Below are 25483 nucleotides of genomic sequence, written 5' to 3' on the forward strand. Positions count from 1 at the left end.
TGGTTGTTCTGTGTGTGCACAGCTTGCCAAGGACAGACAGTAGGGGACACCTTTTAATTTGCATAAAGGTGCCATATAGGGGAGCTGTGGCCCTGGTGACTAGTGTAGCTTATGCCTCCTTTACAAGCTTCCTGGAGCCTTGTTATAGGAGGCTCATGGATCAGCGTCATCAGCATCACTTGGGAGCTTGTTAGAAATGCAGAGCCCTAGGCCCCACCCTGGACCTCCTGGGTCTGCATTTTGACAAGATCCCCAGTGATGCGCAGGCACACTGATGTTTGAGAAGCTCTGCACTAGAACATACCGCCAAGTGGCCTGTACCCTGTTAATTCCTTCTGTCCTTGCTTTTCTTTGATGAGGAGTGATGTGGGCCAGGTCCTCTACATACAGAGCCTATTTCCACTCAGCTTTATTTGCCATTTTCCAGGGCGTGGCCATATATGTTAATGTCAGCAGGAGGAAGGGACTTGGCTGAGACTAGTCATTCCCCTGGGAGACAGGGCAGAGCCAGTACAGAAGTAGGGAAGAGACTGGAAGTAGAGCTTGTTCCGGGTTGAGATTGTGTATTGCATGGATCCCTGATGCCGGAAGGCGTAGGGTTCCTGCAGGAGATGAGAACAGGGCAATGTCTCTAGAAGCCTGAAGATGTAGAAAGCCAACACTGGAATGAATAAGGGTCTGCAGGTCAAGGACTCACCTGGAGAAGTGGGGTGCAGCCCAAGACTCCTGAGAGTAGGAGCAAGGCAGGAGTCAAATCCTGGAGCTGGTTCTCAGGGGTTGGGGTTGCGCTGGGAACCCCTCTTTGTGGCTGGGCTGCCAAGAAGGGTGTGGCAGGCTTCCGTGATTCCAGTTGGAGACATGGAGAGTCCTGGGACATAAGACCTAGCAGCAAAAGTCCAGCTTCTAAGTGACGCCAGCACCCAGCTACCTGAGAGGGCTGAGGCCCCAAGCTACTGACCTCTTGCTCCTTCGTTAGCTCTGATGGAGAGGGTGGGGTCCAGAGTCTGGGGTTGGGGGGAGCCTGCAAGAGGACATGGGGAGCCCAGGGGTGGGACAGGTGGTCCCAGCTGAGAGCAGAGAGGTTGGGAGACCAGGAGCCAGACAGGTGCCTACTTCGTAATTGCCCATTGTCCTTCCTCCCCTCAGGGATTCATCTTCACCCCTGCCCATGAAGGCTGGCCAGTGCCCCCTGCCCCCTGCCCCATCACCCTGGCCTTTGACTTTCTGTTCTTTTCTAATCTGATATATATTTTGCCTCTAGGGGCCCAAAGGACCGCCAGGACACAAAGGAGAGTTTGGCCTTCCTGGACGACCTGTAGGTGTCGGTGTTCCTCAAACTGGATGTGAGGGGTGGAGACGTGGGCCGGGCTAGCTGCTGGGCTGTGGGTTTACTAAGGCATCCCCTGTGGGTTTCAGGGTCGCCCGGGACTCAATGGCCTCAAGGGCGCCAAAGGAGACCGAGGGGTCATGATGCCGGTGAGTGACGTGACCACTGCCCCAACCCTGCACTCCCCAGGGACAGAGCCCTGAGTCTGGTGTCCAGAGGAGGGAGGGGACAGTGCCAGGTCCAGCGAGTGGGGCTTGCAGACAGAATCTTTAGGAACGTTTTTCTCCTTCCTCCATTGCCACTTCCAAAGGTCCTCCAGGCCATCCCTGGCCTCCAGCTGACTCTCAGGATGGTCCCTGTCCCTGAAAGCAGCCTTGTGGAATATAAGCTTCCTTGTCCAGACCCAAGAGGGAGGGTGGGAGAAGGGGATTTGGGTGTACTCAGGAAATCTGAATCTCAAATCCCAGTCTTCTGACCGTGGGATACTATCCCATCTTCCTTCCATACCCAGACCCAGGCATCTCACACATCACTAGGGGCTCAGTACGGGTTTGTGAGTGTCTACTTGGGTGGAGCCTCACGAGGTGGCCAACACTGGGGACATCAGTAGGCCCCAACATTTATTGAGGAAGCCAACATTTATTGAGCACCTACTATGTACCAGACTCAGTACAGAGTCTACTTTTGTTTGCATCACGTTGTTTCTTCTTTGTATGTCCAGAAACCAGAAGTGCAATTTTACTGAAGCTTGTGGGGACAGGTTCACACCCATCAAGCCCACTGAAGCTACTAGGGAAAGCAGGCACTCGTGCCTTCACTTAGTAATTAGTGCAGCTTCCCAGCAGGCCAGACTCCTCATGCCTGTGGTCAGAGCCTCACCCCTCCTGCTGCAAGGTCCTGGTTCGGATCCAGGGCAGGAGGAGAAGACACTGTGTGGTATTAAGGCCAGGCTGACCTGACTTTGAAAATAACTCTGCTCTTGAAAAAGAGTTTTGCATTTATTTTTGCATTTTTGAGGCACTGTCCCAGGTACCATATCAGGTGAAGGACCCTCCCCACCCCACTTGGCCCTTCATATCAGGGATGTGCTGCTAGAGAGGTGGTGGGTTCTGTGTTGGCTGATGCTGCTCTGGGAGTCAGAATCTGAGTTCCGACTGTGTGGCCTTGAGCAGGTCACTGCCCCTCTCTGGGCCTCTGTCTCCATTTGTAAACCAGGGATAATACTTGCTCCGCTGCCCTCCCCCATGGCTTGCTGTAAAGATGCAATGGGCTCGTGGATGTGGACATGCTCTTTAGAAGTGTCAGGCCTACCTGTGGGAGAAGTTAGTCGACTTTAGAGGACTCTTCTTTTTTCATTGTGTCCCCAAACCCTGGAGAAAATATCCTGCAGTGTGTATGTACTCACAATAACCTGAATTCAGGAATGGCCTTTTTCCTCCCTGTAGGGCCCACCTGGCTTACCTGGTCCTCCGGGTCCCCCTGGGCCTCCTGGAGCTGTGATTAACATCAAAGGAGTAAGTAGGTGTGGGGGAGGTGGGGAGACCTTCAGGGGACAGCGGAGAATGGGCCCCAGAGTGCCTGGAGTCAGGGATCCCAAGGGCCTCACTTCTCTTGCTCTCACTTCGCACAGGCTGTCTTCCCCATACCAGCGCGGCCGCACTGCAAAACACCGGTAAGTCGTGTAGGGTCGCTGCCTTCCAGAGCAGACTTTGGCATAGAAAGCAATGCTAGGAAACAAACTGATGGTCACTGGAGGGGAGGGGGGGAAGATAGGGTCACTCGGTGATGGGCATTAAGGAGGGCACACCGTGTCATGAGCAGTAGGTGTTATGTAAGACTGATGAATCACTGAACTCTACCTCTGAAGTTATATGTTAATTAATTGAATTTAAATAAAATAATAAAAAAAAAGAAAGCGACCTAGAGAAGGTGATCAGTCTTTCTTTGTCTTGAGTGCCTACAGTCCATCAATGTCCTCTTTGATGTCTCCTATCCCTTACATATAGACCCTTAAGTAAGTAGCTAGATGCTTCTAGAATAACAGACCGTGTTATCTGTTAGGCTGTGAAACATACTGGATCTTCTAAGGGTGTACACACTGTCAGAATCTTTCTTTAATGCAGTCAGGAAAGCAGTGTCTTTTATTATTGTAACCACGTTAGCTTCATGCGTGCTGCAGTAGAGTAAGAAGGAAGACAGACCCTGTAAAAATATCGATGGGAAAATAAAGCAGTTCCAATCAGTGTTCCTTGCATTAGGAACTATGGGCCAAAGCCTACAACTGAGTGTGTGCTGTCCCTTCCCAACTGCGGTGTTGCATAGCACACAGCCCTGAGAGGCAAGCGCTCTCCCTCCCACTTTATAATGAGCAAGCAAACTGTGACTCACACTAGTCACTGAGTTGTCCAGGGTCATAGTCCTGACAGAGCTGGGGTTATCCCTTGGGTCCCCTGGCCACTAGGCAGCAGGTGCAAACACTGTGACTCCCTGTATATTGGGAAGGTTCTGTTTCCGTGGGGAAGCCCAGGGAGAGGGGACCTGTCCCTGTGCACAGGCATTAGTCTAGGAGTGACGTGTGATCATTTTTTCACTCATTCAACAAGTATTTCTTGAGGGCTTACCGAGAGCCAAGTACTCTGCAGGGCCCTGGCGACACAGGGGTGAACTAGATAGGCGTGCCCTCCATTCTCAGGAGCTTGCAAATGACAGTGTAGAAAGATCCCTTGAAGTGGGTTCATAATTGATGTGTTGGGTGTGGTGGTGAGGCTTGGGTCAGATGCTTTCAAATGACGCACTTTGAGTGTTTGCCTGGACATCTGTCCAGGTCAAAACTTTAAGGCACCCAAGTCTGCAGCCCAGGGCCCTGGGAACTCTGGCCTAGAATGCAAATGACATGATCCACTAAGATGGCCAAAGGGCCTGCTGGCTTCCAGATCTCTGTAAGGACAACAGCAAGCCAGGTCATGTTTACATCCGTGGCCTGAGGCCTGAGAGGTGGCTGCATTCCACCTCCTTATCATACAGAAGGAGGGACCAGCTGCTCCCAGTACCCTGGGAGTTTGTGCCCAAAGCCCCCCTCTGCTAACATGATTGCAGGTGTCAGTGGCACCACCACAGGGCAGCACCTCACAAACTTGAGATTTTGTAAAAATGCTACTGCAGTTGTCGTGGCCTGTGGTAGGACCTTTGGCATAGCTGTGGCCTCTGGGGTCATGAGGTTACTGAAGAAAAACCAAAGATGAGCTCAGAGCACTTTTGATGAATATTTTATTTCACCTTGCCTGGCCGTCGGACACCATGGGGCTGGGGCATGGACATTTCCGGACCAGCTCTCAAAATGGACACTTGACAAAGAACTGCTTTGTGCCACATCCATCGTGCCACGAGCCTCTTCTACTTTCAGCCCCTTTCTGACACCACAACTGCCAGCCCACACCTGGAGAGGAGGATCCCTATCAGCGTAGCCACAAGATAGCAGCTTGGCACTGCAGCCAACTTTGAAATGTTGGTCCTGGGGGACTCCCATCCACTCCCCGCCCCATCTTCTCTTGGTGACCCTCCACCCAAAACTAGGAGGATCCTGGTACCAGAGGGGTCATTTTGACTCCACATCTCACCTGGCAAAAGGTGAAGTTGGATATGAAAGCAAATTCGCGGGTGGCTCTGTATTATAGATAAGAAAATGCAGGAATCTGAGAATGAACTGGGAAGGAGTATTATTTAGGACAACTTGGACACCCAACACGTAATGGAGCATCTAGAATAGTCCTTCAACCAAATGATAACCCTCCCCCCTTATTAATTATCACTACCATCATCAGCTTCTCCTCATTAATATGCTCATCCTTGATTCTGTGCAGCAGCAGAACTCACGGCTGGCCCAGCCTCGTGGCTGGGTACACCACTCACTTGGATGCTTGACCTCTCACATGAATCAGTCCTAAATAATAATAAAAGAGGCGAAGAACACTCATAGTGGGCCACGGTTTGTTATCTTGAAGCGTTGGGCTTTCCCTCAGCAGAGTTGTTCGGCCAGTAAGTCTCACCCCGGGCCTGGCTGCGTAATGGGCCCCTCCAGTTGAAGGCCTGGTTTGGCCTGTGCCAGGAGCTCCCACGGGGGAGCTCAGGACTTTTGGGGGCTCCATAGAGCCCCTTTCTTTCTTTCCAAAGAAAGGCCTGACTCTGTGACACTGTGCCTCCTACACACACCGCCAGGACAGGGGACAGTGGCTACCTGTGGATGCAAATGCCAGGACAGGGCTCGCACGTTATGACCTTGACTCTCTTTCTCTCCAGGTTGATACCATTCATCCGGGGAATTCAGAACTTATCACCTTTCATGGTACGGTTTCCCTTCTTCACCTTATGGCTCTGTGGGACTTTTCCAGACCCTTGTAGCTCCACAAAAGGTGGTCTCCATTCCCAGTACTGGACATAAGACTCATGGTTGAGAAGGTCTGGCTGCATGTGTTGGAAGCAGGGGGAGCTGAGCCAGCTTGTGGGGCTGAGCATCTCTTTTTGGTTTTGTCACACCTCCATATGGTCTATACATCTTGACTGGGGCTTCCAGCCAGCAGGAGATACTCCATTTGTCCATTTGTTTGTTAATTTGCTCATAAAACATTGACTGAGACCATGGTTCATGAAATTATCCCATGCATTGGGCTGAGGCAGATGAATTCTGTGCCGTTCCTGCCACCCAGGCCCTTAGGCTCCATTAGATGGAACTATTTTAAAAATCATTATAATGCAACGTACCGGGAATGAATACAGGGAAGGGCCATGGGAGCCCCGAAGACCTTTGCTTCAAAGTGTTCTTGGACCAGCAGCAGCAGCATCTCCTGGAAGCATGTTAGAAATGCAGCATCTCAAGCTCCACTGCAGACCTGCCCAATCACAGGCTGCATTGTAAGCCTTCCCCCCGCCCCGCCCCCCGAGGTGTATGCACAGTAAAGTATGGGGGGCACTGGTTCTGGGCGTCTGATTAGTGTAGGTCTACAGAGGGGCGTAGGTCAGGAAACCAGGAGCCTGCCAGGGAGCAGTCACTCTCATTCCCTGTCCCCACACCCCCTGTCACTCTGTCTTCCACTTTGATTGAGAGGCCTGAACATCTGCAGTTGAATCAGTTAAAGGTCAATCCCCACCCCCCCCCACCCCCCCACAGCCCTAATATTGACCTCTGGCTCTGCTCTGTTGTCTGTGGCCTGCCAGGCAGTGGTCTGATGATATCTGGCCCTGTGCTTCTTCTGTTGCTTTGGGTTACAGGGTGCAGACTACTGTCACCCTCCATGCTCAGCTCCGGTTCAAGGCTCTCCCCCTGCCCCTGGGGCAGGGTGGACCCTGGGGAGGCAACTAGAGCTGGATTTGCTGTCTCAGGTCCCCAGTGGTTCCCCATCCCCGTGGGGCTGCTCTGGGACGCAGGGGAGGGAACTGACCTTTCTGGACAGGACAGCCCCTGGCAAGCCTGTGTCCTACTTCCTTGTGGCTGTTAACTCTTGCTCCCTGAGGTGAGCAGCCCCATCGGTGGTGGTGGTGGGCTCAGTGGCCCCTTCTCTGGGCTGCACCACTGCCTACGGTCTTACAGTGGGTAGGTGGACGCGTTGCCACCCTGGCCCTGCAATCGCATCTCCCAGATGACCCCCAGCTGGCACATCGTGCCTCTGGCACTCCCACTCCTTCCCCTCATGCTGGGAAGCCTGAGCCTCCAAGCCCCATCTCTAGGCTCGAGGGCACTGCTTGGTGGATCTGTCACCTCTTGGGAACTAGGAATTCAGAGATCTAGTGTTTACCCTACCCATCAGAGTGGGGGCAGGGGGTTGCTTCCCTTTCCCCAGTGCTGAACTCCCAGGAGGCTCCCTCCATGCTTGTCCCCCATATAAAGAGCTGGAGAGAGGGTGCTTCTCATAAGTCCTGAGTGATGGTGGTGGAGGACACAGTTGGTTGTCCTTCCAACTTTGTACATGGAATACTTAGCACCGTTCCTGTCCTCTGAGGGCACTCCTGGGAGAGTCCTCTCCTCCCCTACAGCACCATGCTACACAGGCGGAGGTGAGATGGGACCGGAAGCTAGCCAGGGTGTTGAGCCAGGCTGCATGCACGAAGCTGTCTAGAAGAGTTAACTGCAGTCTTAGCTGACCCCTGAACACCACCCTGCTTCGGGTTAGCCTCTGCTGTGTCCATCTCCCCAAGGACACAGGGCTTTTCAAGGTCAGGAATTGTGTCTGATGCATCCACCTCTACCCTCCCCAGCATTTACCAAAGGATTTCATACCTTCACTAGGCCTTCATTTATTGAGTGGACTTCACCAAAAGGGCTCTGTTGGACAACTTGTCTCAGAAACATTTTATGCAGAATGAAGGTGATTTTCCATTGTCTTTTAAAAACAAAAAATTAACATATATGTGTTTGGTGGCAGGTGTTAAAGGAGAAAAAGGATCCTGGGGTCTTCCTGGCTCCAAAGGAGAAAAAGGCGACCAGGGGGCCCAGGGACCACCAGGTATTGCAACTATTGTTCTGGATCTTGCCTTTGATTTTTGTTCCTGAGAAATCCAACTGAGCCAGAAAGAGAAATTATATGACCACCCTGACTACAAGCTCCGTGGAGTTCTAGAGAGACCCAGTCATGGGTGACGCATACCCAACATGGAACATTGCCAAGAGAGACCAGAAGTTCCAATCTATTCATGCTTCCTGTGCAAAATGAGGCCCAAAGAGGGCTAGGGTCATGCCCAGTGTCCCACAGTGTCTGGGTTGTGGGGCCCAGTTGAGGACTCATTTCTGCCTCCAAGACCCTTGCCCACTCCATCAGCTAAACCAATGTGAGGTCACTTTGGCTGGGGCATGATGATGGTTGCCAAATTGGAGACCTCTGAAAGAGAGAGAGAGAGAGAGAGAGAGAGTACTAGCAGGGGGAGGGTCAGAGAGCGAGGGAAAGAGAATCCTCAAGCAGACACCCCACTGAGCACGGAGCCCAACATGAAGCTTGATCTCCTGACCCTGAGATCATGACCTGAACTGAAATCAAGAGCTGGACACCCAACTGACTGAGCCACCCAGGCACCTCTGGAAATTTTTATTTTTAAATTTCTGAGGTTATGGTTGTGAATTTTACACAGCATTTCTTTTTCAGGCCCTCCAGTGGATCCAACTTACCTGAGACACTTTCTAAACAGCTTGAAGGTGAGTTTTTCTCTACCAAACATTTGGCTTCTGTTTTCAAGTGCTTGGGCTTATATCAGAGACCGGTTCATCTTACTCTCACTGAATGTTCTCTGCTTGCAGGGGGAGAATGGAGACAGGGGGATCAAAGGAGAAAAAGGAGACTCTCACGGTGATTTCTTGGTGTCAGGGCCTCCAGGCCTGCCGGGAAGTCCTGGCTTGGTTGTGAGTAGTGACTTCTCGCCATCTGCCTCCGTAAATCACAGCCTTTCCTGAAGCTCCCCAGTGGGACTAGGCAGCTGGAGAGTCAAGGGTCTGTCACTGTACCATAAGCTGGAGGCAGGACTTGGTCATTGGTCATTGGTCATTGGTCTCTCTCCCTTATATTTATTTACTGATGGGGAGGTTGGCTGAGGCCCACGGAAGAAAGGGAGCTGCCCTGGCCATATGCATTCAGTAACTTTCAAGCCACTAACCACACTGCCTTATTCATGTCAGTGGTGGAAAATTCTCTCAACCCAAGGAGTTACTGATAGTGAACATATCAGATAATGAAGACAGAATGGAAGGCGAGGGAGATATTTTTAGAAGAGCTGTTTGATTCTTATGAAATTTCATCAAAGAAGGAGCCCCTAGATAGACTTAGTCTTCTTAAGATGCCAAGTTTCTCCAACTCACGAGAGAGAAATTCAGAGAAATTCACAAGAGAGAAATTATGACCAGATCATGACCCTTAGGAACCATAAGCAACTTCTGGTCCCAGAGCTCACCATGAAGGTAGACCCAGCAAAGCCAGGAGACCAAGCTTCTACTTCCACCTCTGCTGCTAACTGGGTTTGACACTTGGAACAAGCCCTGTCTCCTCTCCATGCCTGAGTTTTTTAATCAGTTAAATGTGAAGTCTGGGCCCTTCTGACTCCAGGGCTCTCTGGAGTTGGATGCAGTGACGCTGAGCATAACGACTGGGAGTGAGGTCCTATACCACCTGAGCTGTGCCCAGCATGGAGATAATGATAGCCATAGCTGGTAGTTACTGACGTTTTTTTACAAACACCCTTATACAAAGAAGAGCTTGGACTTCTAGAGGTCAGTTCTGTGTTCTCTGTTGTGTTACTGTGCTCTTGCCTTGACAGGGCCAGAAGGGGGAGACTGTCGTCGGGCCCCAGGGACCCCCGGGTGCTCCTGGCCTGCCTGGGCCTCCTGGCTTTGGAAGACCTGGTTCCCCTGGGCCACCGGGACCCCCAGGGCCCCCAGGACCACCAGCTATCCTTGGTGCAGGTCAGTACTGGGCATGGTGGTCATTGTGCTCTCCCTGCTGCTGTGCTCAGGGTCAGGCACCACATCTGAGTGGCATGTCAGTGCCACATTATATGACTGAGAGCTATTTCCTGGATGGAGCTTTCTTTTTTCTTTTTTTTTTTTTTACATTGAGATATAATTCACGTGCCATAAAATCCACCCATTCAAAGTGTATAGTTCAGTGGTTTTTAATATATTCACAAGGTCATGCAGCCATCTCCTCTAATTCCAGAACATTTTCATTGCCCCAGAAAGACACCCTGCACCAATGAGCAGTTGTTCTTTCGCTCTCCCCACCCCAGACCCGGGCATGGGAAGATTTACTTTCTATCCCTCTGGCTTTACCTATTCTGGACCTATCCCATCAGTGGAGTCCTACCATATGTGGTCTTTTGTGTCTGGCTTGTTCTGCTCAGCATGGTGTGTCATGGGTTCATCTGAGTTTAGTGCGTGTCAGCCCTTCCCCACCCTCATTCCAGCTGAGTGATAGTCCATTGTGTGTGCACGTTAGCTTCTGGTGAGCGACTCATCAGCCGATGGACATCTGGGTTGTTTCCACTTCTTGACTGTTGGGAATAGTGCTGCCATGAACATCCGTATACAGGTTTTCGTACGGACATGTTTTCAGGTGTCCTGGGTGTACTCCTAGGCGTGGCATTGCCAGGTGGCAGGGACACGTGTTCACTCTGCTTCACTTTTTGAGGACCTGTTAACCTTGCTTTCCAAAGTGGCTACACCATTTTCGCTCTGGTGTCTGCTCACTTTCACCCACACTTGTTATCCTACCTGTTTTATTCCACCCATCACCCATTCCCATGAGGTGGTATCTCGTGGTGGTTGTCATGTGCCTTTCCCTAAAGTCTAATGGTGTGGAACATCTTTCATGCGTAGGTGGGAACTTCTTGGCTGCTTTGTCAATGACTGGCCCTGAGGGGACTTGAGGACCAGCATTGATTCTAACTCCCCATAAAAATCTCCCTACCCATAGCTGCCTCACTCCCTCAAACAAAAAAAAATAAAAAAAATAATAAAACGGTGAAGTAGAAGAAAATCTCCCTTTGTTGGACATTTAACCAAGTGCCAAGCACTCCACTAGTCACTTCCTATATCATTTCATGGAATTCTTACAAAGCTCTTCAAAGAAAGAATTGGCATCTCCATTTTACAGCTGAGAAAAGTGAAACCCATAGATGTTTCTGAGGTCACACGCCTAATTAGGGGCTCAGATGGGATGTGGACCCAGATCGGTGTAGTTCCGAGGCCTGTGTTCTTTTATTTGGGCCCATAGTGCAAAAGCAGCAATCATAGCATGAATGTGTCACTTTGGTTGCTCGCACTGACACGAGCCACGTGTGGCGGAAGCCCACCCGGGAAGGGACCCATCTAGGGCATCAGAGAGAACTTTACACAGGACGTGACTTCAGGACTGGGCCTTTCACTTAATCTTGCATTTTTTTGGCTGCAAGTGATGGAAATGTAACTCAAACTATCTTAAGCAAAAGGGAAGTTTATTGGATATGAAAAAGGAAGTGAATAATTATTTGTGGGAGAGGGCGGCATGCAGCAGGACCTCAGGAACAGCCAGAACCAGAAACGAGAATTCTTTGGCCATCTCTTGTGTCAGCTCCTCTCTGTAGCTAGCTTCACGTTTCGCTACCACAGACCACATCCTCTGCACGGTGGGAAACATGGTTACTGATAACTCAGAGTTTCCATAGTCAGCTAGAAATCTTGGCCTTCTTTCTCAGTTTTAGTTTGAAAGGTCCTGGGGTGGAGAAGTCCTAGGGAAGAATTCTGACTAACCTGTCCTGGTCCAGATGCCCAACCTCGGGCTGGTCACCTGTGGCCAGAAGGTGGGATTACATGAGAACATGACGGGGCCTTCTGAATCCAAATGGTTGTAGAGGGGAAGGGGAAGATTTCAAGAGAAGGTGAGGATACTGGTCCTACAGAGAAAGAAGGTACTAGGCAGATAAAACCTAGGTGCCAACACAACCTTGAGGGATGAGCAGGAGTTGCAGGAGGAGGAAGGACGTTACAAGATGCAGAGAATCTGTCGTTCATAGCAGCTCTACATGAGATGCTGCCCAGGGCTCCTCGCTCCACTAAGGACTGCCCTTCACCTAATGCACGGCAAGGCACACTTTACAAAATGCTCTTATATCAATTATCCCATTTAATCTTCACAGTGACCCTGGGAGGGAGAGGAAATGGATATTACTGTAAAACTCATTTCATGGATGAAGACACTGAGGCTCAGAGAGGTTAGGAGACTTGCTCAAGGTCACAAATACTAGTAGGAGGCATGGCTGAGGTCCAGATCCAAATCCTCTGACCCTCCCCTCACCAGATATGCACCATCTACGTAATGCTGTCCAAGTCCTAGGTCACAACTGCAGACTTCCTCGCAACAACCTGAAAAATCTCATATAATAATTTTACTGGGACTTGTAAAAACCTCCTGAACTGCCATGAGCTTTGCAGATTTGGGGGGTGGGACGGGGGTTAGAGAGGCAGAAGAGGAGCATGGGTATGGGCATTTTTCTAGGGAAGAGGGCAGTGACTCCTCAAACACTACAAACCTTGGGTTGGATGCTAGGCAGTGTGCAAAGCATATCCCTAGTTTCTATCCTTTCTCTGTTCTCACCACAGCCCAGTGAAGAGGAAAGGCTGGTTTACATCTCACAGGTGAGGAAGCAGGGGTTCAGAGAGCTTGTTGCTTCCCCAGGATCACACAGCCGAGAAACAACAGCTCAGGAGCCTCAGTCTGTGTCTCCTGGCCCCAAGGCCAAGGCTCCTCCTTTTGCTGCTGCTGCGCTGCCCTGCCCCGCTTCTGCAGCCTGCCACCTCCCTTCCTCTTTCTGAGGCTGCCTCATCTGTTCAGTAGTTCCCTGCATGTCTAGTCTCTGGGCTGACGTAACTTGCCCAAGTCATGACATTTCTGGAAATCCCAATTGTACTGACCCTTACAGACAACAGAAACAACAGGAACTTATTCACTTAGGAAGCTAGAAAGTCCTGGTGTGGCTTCATCCAGGGCTACGGTCAAGAATTGCAGCTCTTTCCCAAGCCCATCAATGTGGCTGAGTCCCAGGCCAGGCTCATGGTCCCCAAGGTACGGATGCCAGGTGCCGTGCCCAGCATCGCTCTGAATGGGGCTGCAAACGCTCCCCAAGGTGACCAGCTGACATCTGAGGCATTGCATGGAGAGTATGCCTTTTTGTAACTTCTCTCTTCTGCTTTGTTTTAGCTGTGGCCCTTCCGGGTCCACCCGGCCCTCCAGGACAGCCAGGGCTTCCCGGATCCAGAAACCTGGTGAGTATTATTATCCATGTGTCTTCATCCTTCTCCTCCTAATGAGTTTGCTTAGAACGTCAACTCTAGTGCGTAGGGGCTGGCACACCTTTTATGTAAGAATTAGGCCTCCCTGGCAATAGAACTGGTACAGTTTCACATACAGAGGCTACTTAGGATCTCTTTAGGTGGCTTATCAAGTAAAAAGACACAGAATGCAAAATCACGTATGACTTCGGTTCCATCCTTCTAATCCTTAATTGACTAAACTATAACAAGAGCCAATTAGATGACATCTAGAAACATAAGCACAAGAGTGTAAACGGTATCGTGGCAGGCCCTGTCTGGGTCAGACTTACCCTGGGTCGTTCCGCCTTGTCTCTCCTGCCAGGGGATATCTCTCGCACATTGGTTGCCCTGCACACCAGTGGTCCAGGGTGTAGCACTCAGAGATTATTACGATGCTCAGGAAGAGAGGCAGACAACCTCACAAGGATGTCAGGAGTCCTGGGAATGCGCCAGGATCTTGGCTGGAGTTGGAAAATTTGGCTGCCTGAGGAAAAATCCATCCAGCAGCTGATGGAATTTTGATATCTGGTGCCTTTGGGGGCTTTCTAAGCCATTTTGATGCACAAACTCATTATTTTCCAGGCTAGGTGAAAATTAATGTTTTATGACCTTTCTCCGTTGAGATGAAAAATAAAAGCTCTCTTGGCCAATATTTCTTGGAGACGTGATGCTTGTCAATAGACATTTGTAGCTTTTGTATCTGCTCCCAGATTTGCCAAGATGGATGGCAAATCTTTGGCCATTTTCTAGACCGAGGGATATACAGACTCTCCTGTAATTTGATATTACAACTAACCAGCGGGGCCAAAACGATTCAAACCCTACTTGGAATTCCTCACTAGCTTGCATTTCTTATTCCAAATGAGAACAAAACTGAAACTCTTTATGGAGTAGCAGGAGCTAAACACATTTAACAACATCAGTGCCCCTGGGCAGCTCACGCAAATCCAAGCGGCAAAAGGTACTCACGATTTTGTTATTATCAGGACTGAAGAAAGACAACTCTCTTTACACCTTTTAAACATCTCTGCTCATGGAATATCATGGTCCAGTTTTCATTTATTTATTACAGTATAGATCTGTGGTCCAAGCTAATTTGTGTTTTTGTTTCTTCACAAAGAATGTCCTTTGGCTATTAATGAAGTTCCATGTCTCTCTAGGGCACAGAGAGCCTTTTTGCTGGCTTTCAGGAGATGGCTCCTGTTTGAGTTCTCAAAGGCTGGTTTTTCGAATTGTGCCATTGCTCTAACGATAAAACTGCACTGTTTGGACTGGAAATTTTTCCTACAGGTTACGGCATTTAGCAGCATGGATGACATGTTGCAGAAAGCACACTTGGTTATTGAAGGGACATTCATCTACCTGAGGGACAGCACTGAGTTCTTCATTCGGGTCCGAGATGGTTGGAAGAAATTACAGGTAATGCTAAACTTCTTTTAACAGACTGCTTCCACATACCCTCTAAAAAATCATAATCGACCCCTGGAAATGCCATTTTTCTGTTTGAGGGTAGGCTAACGATTTCTAGTTGAGGTTTCATTTTCAACGTACTGTTTTCTTCCAGCTGGGAGAGCTGATCCCCATTCCGGCTGACAGCCCACCGCCCCCCGCCTTCTCCAGCAATGTGAGTAGCTGCCCAGCCCTACTTCTCACTCCTTCACTCATCGGCATCCACTAAGTCCCCCCTTGGTGTCCAGAACCAAGCTCTCCAGCCTCTGACCAGCCAGCTCTGCATGGTTTAGTATCTGGCGGGAGGCCAGAAGTTACCAAGTGCCAACAGAATGTTCTCACAGTAGAGCAGTGGATGAACTGGACCCGGAGGCCAGAGACCTGCTGTTTGCATGTCATAGCTGAATCCTCTTGGGCAACAGACTTTCTCCCTCTCTTGGCCTCAGTTTATTCCCTGTGAAGTCACGGTTGGCATAGGCAATCAAGAAGAGCCCTTCACGTTTTGCACTCTGAGACTCCTTGGCCTGATAAGAACGTTGGCGACTTCCATTGTCCATATTTTGGCCCTACAGCAATGCTTTGAGGCAGGTCTTGCCATCCCCACCCTGCAGTTCAAGAAACTGAGGCTCTGAGTTGCTGACTGCTCTACAAAGTGAAGAGTTGGCTCTAAAATATGGGTCTTCTGGTTCCTTGGTTCAGTGCTCTCTGTAAAAGATTTGAGAATATCCCCTCCCTTTCTGAAGATCATTTCTTCACAGCGGGGGGCCGGGAGGGAGGTGAAGGACATGAGACTCTTGGCAGTTCAGAGTGGCCTGAAGACAACGGCAGACTATTTAAAGTATTTATTCACGAAACATCACACTTGCACCTCAGTGTACTCTGGAGAACAGATTGGATGCTTATTCAGGACCGTTTGTTTTCCTCTTTTACATAACAGCCACATCAGCTTCCGCCTCCACGGATGCCCCTTTCAAGCATCAGTTACGAGAGGCCTGCGGTAAGTACAGTTCATGCATTTTTCCTGCAATTGCTGCATATGTATCTATTGAGTGCCTGCCCCATGCTTGGTGCATGGTCCCTGCCCTCAAGAGGCATAGAGACTAGCAAGAAGGACCAACAAAAAAATAGGTAGGTGGGCACCTGGGTGGCTCAGCGGTTGAGGGTCTGCCTTGGGCTCAGGTCATGTTCCGGGGGTCCTGGGTTCAAGTTCTGCATCGGGCTCCCTGCAGGGATCCTGCTTCTCCCGCGGCCTGTGTCTCTGCCTCTCTCTGTGTGTCTCTCATGAATAAATAAATAAATAAATAAAATCTTTAAAAAAAAATAGGTAGTTACAGTAGTGTGGTGAGTCATTGGGGTGAGGCAAGCAGGGTGCCAGGGTGTGAGGAACGTCCAAGAATTCTGTCCTTTTTAGAGGAGGTAACCTCTGAGCTAAGACCTGCAGGAGAGCCGAGAGCAGGGTGGAGCCAGGTGGGAGGGAGAGAGAGGGCATTGAGGCCAAGGGGATTTGGAGCAGAGGGGGGGGGGGAGGGGGCGGGGGGGAGGGGGGAGCACTGGGTTTTGTGTAACTGTGAGAACTTCGTCTGGCTGGAGGGGTGGGGGCTCGTCATCAAGGGCCGGTAAGCCAATTCTAAGGACTTGCACCTGTTCCATTGAATAGTGTGGGGAGCTACTGAAGGAGACTGGCATTTTGGAAATTACCATGGTTAGAGTGTACAAATGGATTGGAGGGGACAGGACCAGGGGCCCAAAGACAGGTGGCTGTTGTAGTCTTTGAACTAGGATGATGGCCCTGAACACGTAGAAAAAATAAGAAGACTGGAGAAAAAAAAGCAGGAGTGACAGATTTGGTCACTGGTATGAATATGGGGCAGCAAGGACGAAGGAGATCAGGAATGATGCCCAAGTTTCTGCTTGGATAATTGAGTGGCTCTAGTTTCTTTCCCAAGGATCATTTTGTTGCCAGAATTAAAACTCTGACTCTTTCCCTTCTAGCTTAAGGGAAGATTTTATGCAGTTAATTGCAGGAGCCTTCGGACACTCAATGGCAGGAAGTACCACTGGGCCTGTGGACTCTTGTCTCTGCTATTAAGCCTGCTCAGTAGCTCTACAGACCAGCTTCTGGAAGCCTCTTTCCTCCTGCCTCCTTTCCACCCCCATCCCAACACACAGATACAGGTCACGGCCGCAAAGCTCACACACTGCTTTGCATTGCCATGGCACTGATCTTGACATCAACACCATGTGGTCTTACAGCTGCAGAGCCCAGTACTCCTGACTCAGTTTAGGGTCTGGGGAGAGGTCGCCTACCTGGGTCATGTTGGACTCATTGCCCACTCCCAGCCAAATCGAACGTAGCCAAGAGAATGAGATTGAATGGCCTAAGGACACTCTTTATAACGAAAGTCATGTGGGCATTTTAAAAAAACGAGGCATGGGCTCGACAGACATCAGAAATGTGTTTCCTGTGGTGCTGCCACTCATCAGGCAGGACCTGATCCAGGACACTGTGAGTCTGAGGTACCCGTAGGATACATGAGTGGAGGCTGCCCAGAGGGTGTGGGATTGAGGGTCTGGTCTGGAGATACAGACCTGGGAGTCTTCCTCCCAGCCATGGCATGGATGAGGGGGGTGGTAGGATTCCCAAAAGAAAGTCTGCACACTGAGAAGAGATTGGAGGGCGAGGAGCAAAAACAAAAAGGAACTGATGGAAGAAACATGAGAACAAATAGAAGCCATAGCCAGAGAGGGAGAAAGAATGCCAAACAAGGTAGAAGCCAACAATGTCAGATGCTGCCAAGAGGGCCATCAAAAAACCAAAATGGTGTCCTCCAAATTTAGAAGCCAGAGAAGAGCATTTCTGGGGCATGGAGGGATGCCAACGAGATTCCAGTTGCTTGAGGAATAAATGGGAGGTGAGATGAGGAAAGAGAGAGGAGATAACCCTTCCAAAAGCTCAGCCATGAAGAGGAGAAGTTAGGGCAGCCGCTGAAGGATTTCTAAAATAGTATTTTATAAATTCTAAAGTCATATGTATTTTGTAGAAAGTTTGGATAATCAATACAAAGAATGGGGAAGGAAGCAGTAAATCACCTATACCTCTACCGAAACTACAGCCATCCCCCAAAATCACCCATTTAACAAGTTGGTTGTTGAAACATTATTCATAAAATATGTTCATAAAAATGATAGCATATTCATTATGAAAAATGTTCCAGCCCTTAGAGAAATACAGACCTGAGAGCACAAAAGCCCCCCCTCCCACCATTCAGAAACCACCATCATTCCAGGTAGTTCTCTATTTATGTATCTCTATGTAAAGAAGGAGACGTGGAGATGGGTGGGATCGGAGGCATGGCAGGGAAGCCCTGCATGTACCTCTTGCACCTTTCCTAGGTGTCCCCTGGTGTAGGGATGCCATCCTCTTGTGACAGCCCTTGGGTGTAGCCACCAGAAACATGCTGGTCAGAGGGTGATGAGACCCTAGGGCCTCTTCCCTCAGGTGCTAGTCTGCAGATACATGGGAGGGAGGACGAGTTTGTGTGTGGGGCTGGAAGTCCGGTGGGCTGAAAGTGGTCATGGTGAGTGAGCAGTGTGCTGCAGCCCCCACCCCATCCTAAGGGCTGCTGCTGGGAGGGCCAAAGGGAAGCCTTGTCTCAGTTGGGGGATAGGGGGCTTGACTTGGACTTCTATCTAGCACGGTGATACAAGCAGAACAGAAATGAATAAAAACCATAAATTAGGAGATATTGCATGCTTGGAGTCTCTTCTCTTCAAAATGGGGAAGGAAACGGTGGTGAAATGGAGAAGAACATCCAGAGAAGTGCAGGGACTGCATGGGGCAGTCTAGATGTTGTAGTTCATAGTGAGCTGTGCCCAATTGGCTGGACACTTGATGAGCGGAAGAAGGCCAATATGGTGACACTTGGTGTTGGGCCATATAGAAGCTTGGTGCTGGGGACATTCAGACCTGAGAGGCAGTGCAGAAGTGGGGAGAGAAGCACTGAGCACCTCCTGCCTCACTACACAAGGCTCATTTCACGTCTTTTGGTTTAAGATATTTTGAAATAGTTTTTTTTTTTTTTTTTTTTTCTGGAGACTTGAGGCCCAGGGTCTGGCACCAGCCCTCCCCAGCTCTGTGCTGATGAGAGCAAAGTCACTCCTGAGGTGACATCGAGGAGGGAGAGAACTACTCTTGGACATATGCTACGGAATGTACTCTAGAGGGCACAGCACGAAGGCTGGGAGAGAGGGATGGGTTTTGGGAGAGAAAATGTGGGAGAAAACACACTCTGGAAGGACTTTTATTTTGGCTGCTGACCAAGGTGGCAAGGAATGTGAGGGTAGAGTTACTGTGTGACCCCTGGTTTCTAAAAGGGTCTACCCGGCAGTCTTAGCAATTAATGTCATGACTTTCTCCTGTAAAAGTGCCTTTCCCTCTGGCCCCTCATGATCAGCCCCCAGCCTGCTTGGGAGGTAGAGGAAAGGGCAAGGCCAGATAACTTGGTTTAACTCTAGGATCCAGTAGCAAAGCTGGCTTAAAACCCTCTTGGAAGCTGAACTTGGGCAGACCCAGAAGTCTCCAGCAAATGGTCTGCACACTGGACTCAGATCTCTGAAGTGCTTTATTTTGTTATGTTTTCTCATTATGGAAGCAATCTCTACCCTTTAGAGCAGTTCAGAGAGCTGCAGCAGGCTGACTGGGGCTCCGAGCTCTCCTGCCCTGGAGATGGTCAGGCAGGGGCTGAATGAGATGACCTATCGTGCCTTCCATCCCAGGAAGTCTGGATCTTACTATCAACATGAGATGGGTATGGGGCTCAGGGTTGGCCTTCAACTCTTTTAACGCTCACTTACTTTTCCCAGCTGCACCTGGTTGCCCTGAACACGCCATTTTCTGGGGACATCCGAGCTGATTTTCAGTGCTTCCAGCAGGCCAGGGCTGCGGGGCTGTTGTCCACCTACCGAGCATTCTTATCCTCCCATCTGCAAGACCTCTCCACGGTGGTGAGGAAAGCAGAGAGATACAGCCTTCCAATAGTGAACCTCAAGGTAAAAATAAATATTCTTCCCATTGTCTCCCCGATGCACTGGTCTCCACAGGGACCGCAGGCAGCTGCCTCTTCCTGATGTCATCAGAAGTGTGCTGGTTCCAGACCCTGCCTGTCCCTGATTGGTTGTGTGACTGGGTGGGTCAATTTAACCTCTCTGTGCCTCAGTTTCCTTATATTTGCCAAGGCCCTTCTTGCTTGGACAGTATGGCTCTTGGATCAGACAAAAGGAAGGAATAACAATAATCACTTCTTTTAGTTATGTCACTTTTCTTTAGGTTTACAAAGTGCTTTACATCCATTATCTTAATAGACACTTCCAATAAAAGAGGGGGGCATTCTTCCTTCAGATTGTCAAGTGCGGGAACTGAGGCATAGAGGAAGAAAGGAGTTTGCTGGAAGTCACTATAAACCAGAAGTCAAGTCCTTGACTCCCAGTCTGGGACTCTCAGTTCCACCCAGGGCTGCCTTCTGTAGGGCGTTGGCTGGGTGGCACCAGAGAAGAGCTGGGGAGCTCCCAGAGCAGAGCCTCACTATCCTACACCGTACTTTGGTCCTCTTGGCACATCTAAGCTGCCAAATCCTGGCAGATATTTCTCTGCCCCCTTTCACGGGCAGGGGAGGGCCTAGTAAGACCCCTGTTACCCCATGGAAATAGGCGGCTCCTTTAAGGCTACAGAGGGACAGCTCTGCTACTGCTCACACTATATCCTGGATGTTGATCTCACCATAGCTCACAGGTACTTTGAGACCCTTAGGTCCCTGTGACCCTGGTGCTCCAATTTGGCACCTCAAGGCTAGCAAGGTCCATCCTGATCCCACACCTGGCACCTCCCAACCCATCGCTTATCCTTAGGTTCCATCCTGCCACATTTACCCCCTCAAATTGTTGGTATTCTTGGAATACAGATAACTGAAGGAAACTGGGCTCCTTTAGGAGAGGAGTAAGAGTCAGCTCTGTATCACCTGCAGTGTAGACTGGCACAAGCCCTGGCACTAATTTGAAGCTTGGTATATATGTAGAAGAATTCTTTAAATAAAAATTAGGGGACGCCTGGGTGGCTCAGTGATTGAGCGTCTGCCTTTGGCTCAGGTCGTGATCCCAAGGTCCTGGGATCGAGTCCCACATCGGGCTCACCACAGAAAGCCTGCTTCTCCCTATTCCTATGTGTCTGCCTCTCTCTGTGTGTCTCTCATTATTAAATAAATAAAATCTAAAGATAAATAAATAAAAATTAGTAAAGATTTAAAATGTGCTTTTGATGGGGAGGAAGCTTTATACACATATAATAAGAGAAATTACATCAAGAAATAAACAATAAAACCAGAAGAGTTCAAGGATGGATGATAAAAGAAACAACAAACATTTCTTGAGTTCCCACTCTGTCCAGACTCTGGGATTGGGGCTGGTGGCTTTGGCATGGGGTAGCCTCTCAGCCTTGAAGAATGAATAAAGAGCTAGTCCATTGCAGGCTGATAGCACAATGATTCCAACGTGGCATTTCTATCTCCACAGGGCCAAGTACTTTTCAACAATTGGGACTCAATTTTTTCTGGCCATGGAGGACAGTTCAATGCACAGGTTCCAATATACTCCTTTGATGGCCGAGACGTGATGACGGATCCTTCCTGGTAAGTAGGGGGTAAGCCCTCAAAGCATATGGTGTGATAGCTTTAGGAGACATTCTAACAATGGGATGATTTTACCAGCTGCCCCTCTGGGTTGTTGCTAGCACAGAGCCTCAGCAAGGCAGCTGAGAGCCATGGAGAGAGCCCGGGCCTTCCAGCAAAGAGACCTGTGGTAGTGGCCCCTTAATAAGGGACCTTTCAAGGTTCCTCCACTCTTTCAGCCTCAGGTGCCTCACTGTGGAATGGGCAAGATAGTCATAGCTGTACCATAGGGTTGCTGTGAGCATAAAATGCTAAGTGTGAGAACATCTAGCATGCAATAGACCCTCAACAAGCAGTAAGGAATGCTGTTCTGGGAGATCCTCTGACCCTATGCTGTGAGCTGGCTCTAATTCTTTGGAAACAGTGTGCTATTAAGATTAGGACAACTTGGTTGGGGTGCCTGGATGGCTCAGTCAGTTGAGCGTCTGACTCTTGATTTCAGCTCAGGTCTTGATCTCAGGGTCATGAGTTCAAGCCCTTCATTGGGCTCCACACTGGGCATGGAGCCTACTTTAAAAAAAAAAAAAGATTAGAACAACTTGGCAAAGCTTTCCTCAGCATCTACCCTATGCTGGGCCCGATGTCCACCTGGAAGACATAGTAATAAGCTGCATGACCCCATGCCTTTACAAGGCTCATGGTCTACAGGGGAGATTAATCGCCAACTAGCTATAGTTCCGGACAGAACACTATAATTATAAAATGGAGAAACAGATGATAGTACAGAAGAAAGATTCATCCTTATTTGGGGCCGACAGTCAAGAAGGCTGCTTGTAAGAGCAAGCATTTAATGGACTCTGAAAGACAAGAAGTTATCACTGGTCTGAAAATGAAAGAGAAGCCACTCTAAAGGTCCTCATGTGCAAAGTTTCAGATTCACAAAAGCACAGTGTGGTCTGAGAACAGGGACGAGCAAGGTAGGGTTGGAATACAAGGTGTTCAGCTAGTTGGAAAGAGCAATGTTGCCAGTGGTGGGGTCAGATGGTGCTGTGGGGTCAGACCATGAAGGGCTCAAGAGTTTGACTTGATTCGTTACTTACGCCAATTTGTTCATTGATGAGGTACGACACAAAGAAGAGACATTTCAAAAGTAACGTGACACGATTCCTTTGCAGGCCCCAGAAGGTCGTTTGGCACGGCTCCAGCACCCACGGAGTGCGTCTTGTGGATAAGTACTGTGAAGCGTGGCGAACCGCTGACATGGCAGTCACGGGACTGGCCTCCCCACTGAGCACAGGGAAGATTCTGGACCAGAAAACATATAGCTGCGCTAATAGGCTAATTGTTCTGTGTATTGAAAACAGTTTCATGACAGATGCTAGGAAGTAATGACCTTCCAATGATTCCTAAGAGTTTTCCAGTTTTTCTTATGTGAAGAGTTGACACTGAAATCTAAAATGTTTAAATGTTGTAAATATTAGTTTTTTATTACACATTCGTCACGACAGCAACCAAAGAAAACATACCTCAATACATTCAAAAACTGAAGACATAAAGGACTCAGATCAAAAGTAAAATCTGATCTATTGGTGCTAGATTCTGCAGGAGACCCCATGCAGTGTGAACACATCCCAACACGGTTAAGAGTGAGTTGAAAACAAAGGCCTTGGCATTCTGTCCACTGCATCCTTCAGAAAGTAATTTCCTCCTTTAACCATTGTTGTTGAGTGTAAGATGTCCTTCATGTTTTCTCACAAAGTCAGTGTTTAGACATGTTACCCTAAGTTATGTGCCGACCGAATGCTTTATTCTTCATACATCCATAATCTACAGAGAAACTGAACTGCTCAAATGATCCTATTTGTATTTTCTGATATTACCAGACTTTAATGTTTATTTCCTAAAATATTGCCATCATGCTTTAGGAGTTTTATATTTTTACACAATCATATTTTAGTATGGCATCTGTTTATATAACTCTGACTTGCTGGAAAAGTTTAAACTCCAAATTATCTGAAACTAGAAAAGAAATAGCACATAATGACTACCTTTCCCTTGGTGGCCCTCCCCCCCACCCCCGCCCCCACCCTCACCCCGTCCCCCTGACTTTATGACTTCCAGGGACAGCTCTCGAATTACAACTGCCGTTGAACCACCAGGTTCATGAGGATGAATTTTCTGAGACACATATATCTTCATGCTGTATACTTTTATTTTTTTTCCATGTAAGTGAACATAAAAACATCTTTTCCAGGCACTTTCTTTCTGTTTGACTCTTTTCCCCTAGATCCTTTCTTGTCCACCGCTGCTGTGGAAGTGGCCCTGGGGCGGGTTTGCTAACCCTGCCACTGCTGCGCAGCCCTCAGGAGATGATCAGAGAACACGGGAGGATTTCCCGTCATGCTATCTGCGCTCCTGCCTGTTGTCTCCCACTTGGTGGGGACAGAAGAACCCCAGCAGGGGAAACACAGTGAACTGTGACTGTCGCAATGCATGACCTTGGGCAAGCCCGCCTTGTTCTTTCAAGGAGGCTGGGATAAAATAATTATATCAGCTCCCAGTTATTAAACATCAGACTTATTATAAGGTCCATTTACCTTTCTTAATAACTCTGCAAGGTAGGTATTTTTAGCTCCATGTTACAGATGAAAAAAAGTAAAGGCTCAGGAAGTCACTTGTTCCAGGTCACCTAGCTGGTGAGCAGTAGGGCTCCTTTCAGACGCGGGCTGTCACATCTTTGCAAGGAACCACTGCATGAGGCCACCTGTCTGCTCCCTCCAGCTTTTGAGTCTGTGATACTCTGGCTCTTGGCTTGACCCTGAAGGAGAAACAGAATCACTAGGCGAGGGGCATGCCGGGATACTTCCTTCCATTCAGCTGGGCTGGCCCAGAAACTCAGCAAAGTGAATCCACCCAAATAGTCCTTGAGGTAGGAAGGAAATTGAGGACCGGAAAAAAAAAAAAAAAAAAGGCCACACAGCCCAGAACCTCCACTTAGGGGCTTCCTAAATGGAAGAGTGATGAGAATCTCTTATGAGTCATAGGATAAAAGGCGGTTGTAGGTTGGAAAACCCCAGAAGTGGATTGAGGACTGGCCCACCTACCAAGTGACAGAGGACTGCCTGACACGGACAGGCACTGAGAGGAGGAGGGCAGGAAGTTCCTGAGGTCATGAAGTGAAGATGCCATCTGTTTTAGTCAGAGCCCACCATGGCCCTGGGTCACAGAGTGAGCTGGGCAAGATGGGAATTCAGGGAGAGCCAAAAGGAGGAGAGACTCCTGCTAACCCCGGGAAGAGAAGTGGAGGTTCATGACCTGGCATCTCAGTCCTCTGTGCACTGGAGTGGGTAAAACCAACTGGCCCTCTCAGAAGAGGCCCTGGATCAACCTGAGCCCTTTCAATTGCTGAGAATGAAGGTCAAAATCTTGGGCATTCAAGATCCTTCCCGGAACATCAGCTTTCTTATCACTTGCCAAAGGTGACCAGTCCAGTGTCCTTATGGTTACTTAAGTGAGTCACATAGGCCACTCCACCTGGCTGTCGCTCATGTCCCACCCCATGTTGGGACAGCTGTACCACTCTATACCTGCCTGGCCTCCTTGCTGGTGGCCAGTACAGACTCTGCCTCATTTACGATATCCCAGTCCTCCGAACCTGTCTACCTTTGTCATTCTTCCTCCTCTAAACAGCTGGTGTTCTTATCACATAATTGAAACACAGAGACTGAAAGGTCTGTAGGCCTTCGCTCTACTTCTGAATGTACCTCAAGGGCCAAAAAACAGACTATGATGCTCTCAGGCCCGCTAAGGGAAGGAGGTGTGCCACAAGTAGTTCATCTTTACATTGCTGGAGGTCTTTGGGTACTTGATCTGAGTCTATGTTGTAGACTCTCAAGGTCTAAAGCCCAAAACATCTAAGGTCCCCCATCTAGAAGCAGAACCAGAATGACAGAGGCAGCTGTCAACATATATGAGGGGCCGGGCCCGTGTAGAGGCAAACTTTGGAGGGCACAGAGGAGCCAGGAGACTTGAGAAGGTATGGGAGGTGGTGGAGACGAAGTATGAAGGAGAGTTTCCGGGGTGGCAGGGTGATAGCTCTCTGCCAACCTGAGTGTGGCCATATGGTGGTGCCCAAAGGGGGACAAGGAAACAAGGAGGATGGATCACAAGAGCCACTCTCAAACATCCTGCGCCCCTGGACTTTGTATGGCTGGCACTGCATTGTCT

General features: G+C 49.2%; 1 protein-coding gene across 3 annotated transcripts in view; it reads left to right on the forward strand.

Moving 5' to 3' along the window:
- Positions 1-23130, forward strand: part of COL15A1 (collagen type XV alpha 1 chain) — a 105062-nt gene extending 81932 nt beyond the window's left edge. For all 3 annotated transcript variants that reach the window (XM_072842078.1, XM_072842079.1, XM_072842080.1), the window contains 16 exons: positions 1262-1315; positions 1417-1476; positions 2773-2841; positions 2958-2999; positions 5624-5669; positions 7744-7824; positions 8458-8507; positions 8610-8711; positions 9620-9764; positions 13036-13100; positions 14439-14567; positions 14713-14772; positions 15535-15594; positions 19461-19646; positions 21162-21277; positions 22432-23130. In XM_072842078.1, the coding sequence (XP_072698179.1) occupies positions 1262-1315; positions 1417-1476; positions 2773-2841; positions 2958-2999; positions 5624-5669; positions 7744-7824; positions 8458-8507; positions 8610-8711; positions 9620-9764; positions 13036-13100; positions 14439-14567; positions 14713-14772; positions 15535-15594; positions 19461-19646; positions 21162-21277; positions 22432-22645 (1479 nt within the window). In that variant the 3' untranslated portion in view covers positions 22646-23130. The remainder of the gene's footprint in view (positions 1-1261; positions 1316-1416; positions 1477-2772; positions 2842-2957; positions 3000-5623; positions 5670-7743; positions 7825-8457; positions 8508-8609; positions 8712-9619; positions 9765-13035; positions 13101-14438; positions 14568-14712; positions 14773-15534; positions 15595-19460; positions 19647-21161; positions 21278-22431) is intronic.
- Positions 23131-25483: the final 2353 nt, after the last annotated feature.

The sequence above is a fragment of the Canis lupus genome, chromosome 10 (genome assembly GCF_048164855.1).
Source record: "Canis lupus baileyi chromosome 10, mCanLup2.hap1, whole genome shotgun sequence".
Taxonomy (NCBI): domain Eukaryota; kingdom Metazoa; phylum Chordata; class Mammalia; order Carnivora; family Canidae; genus Canis; species Canis lupus.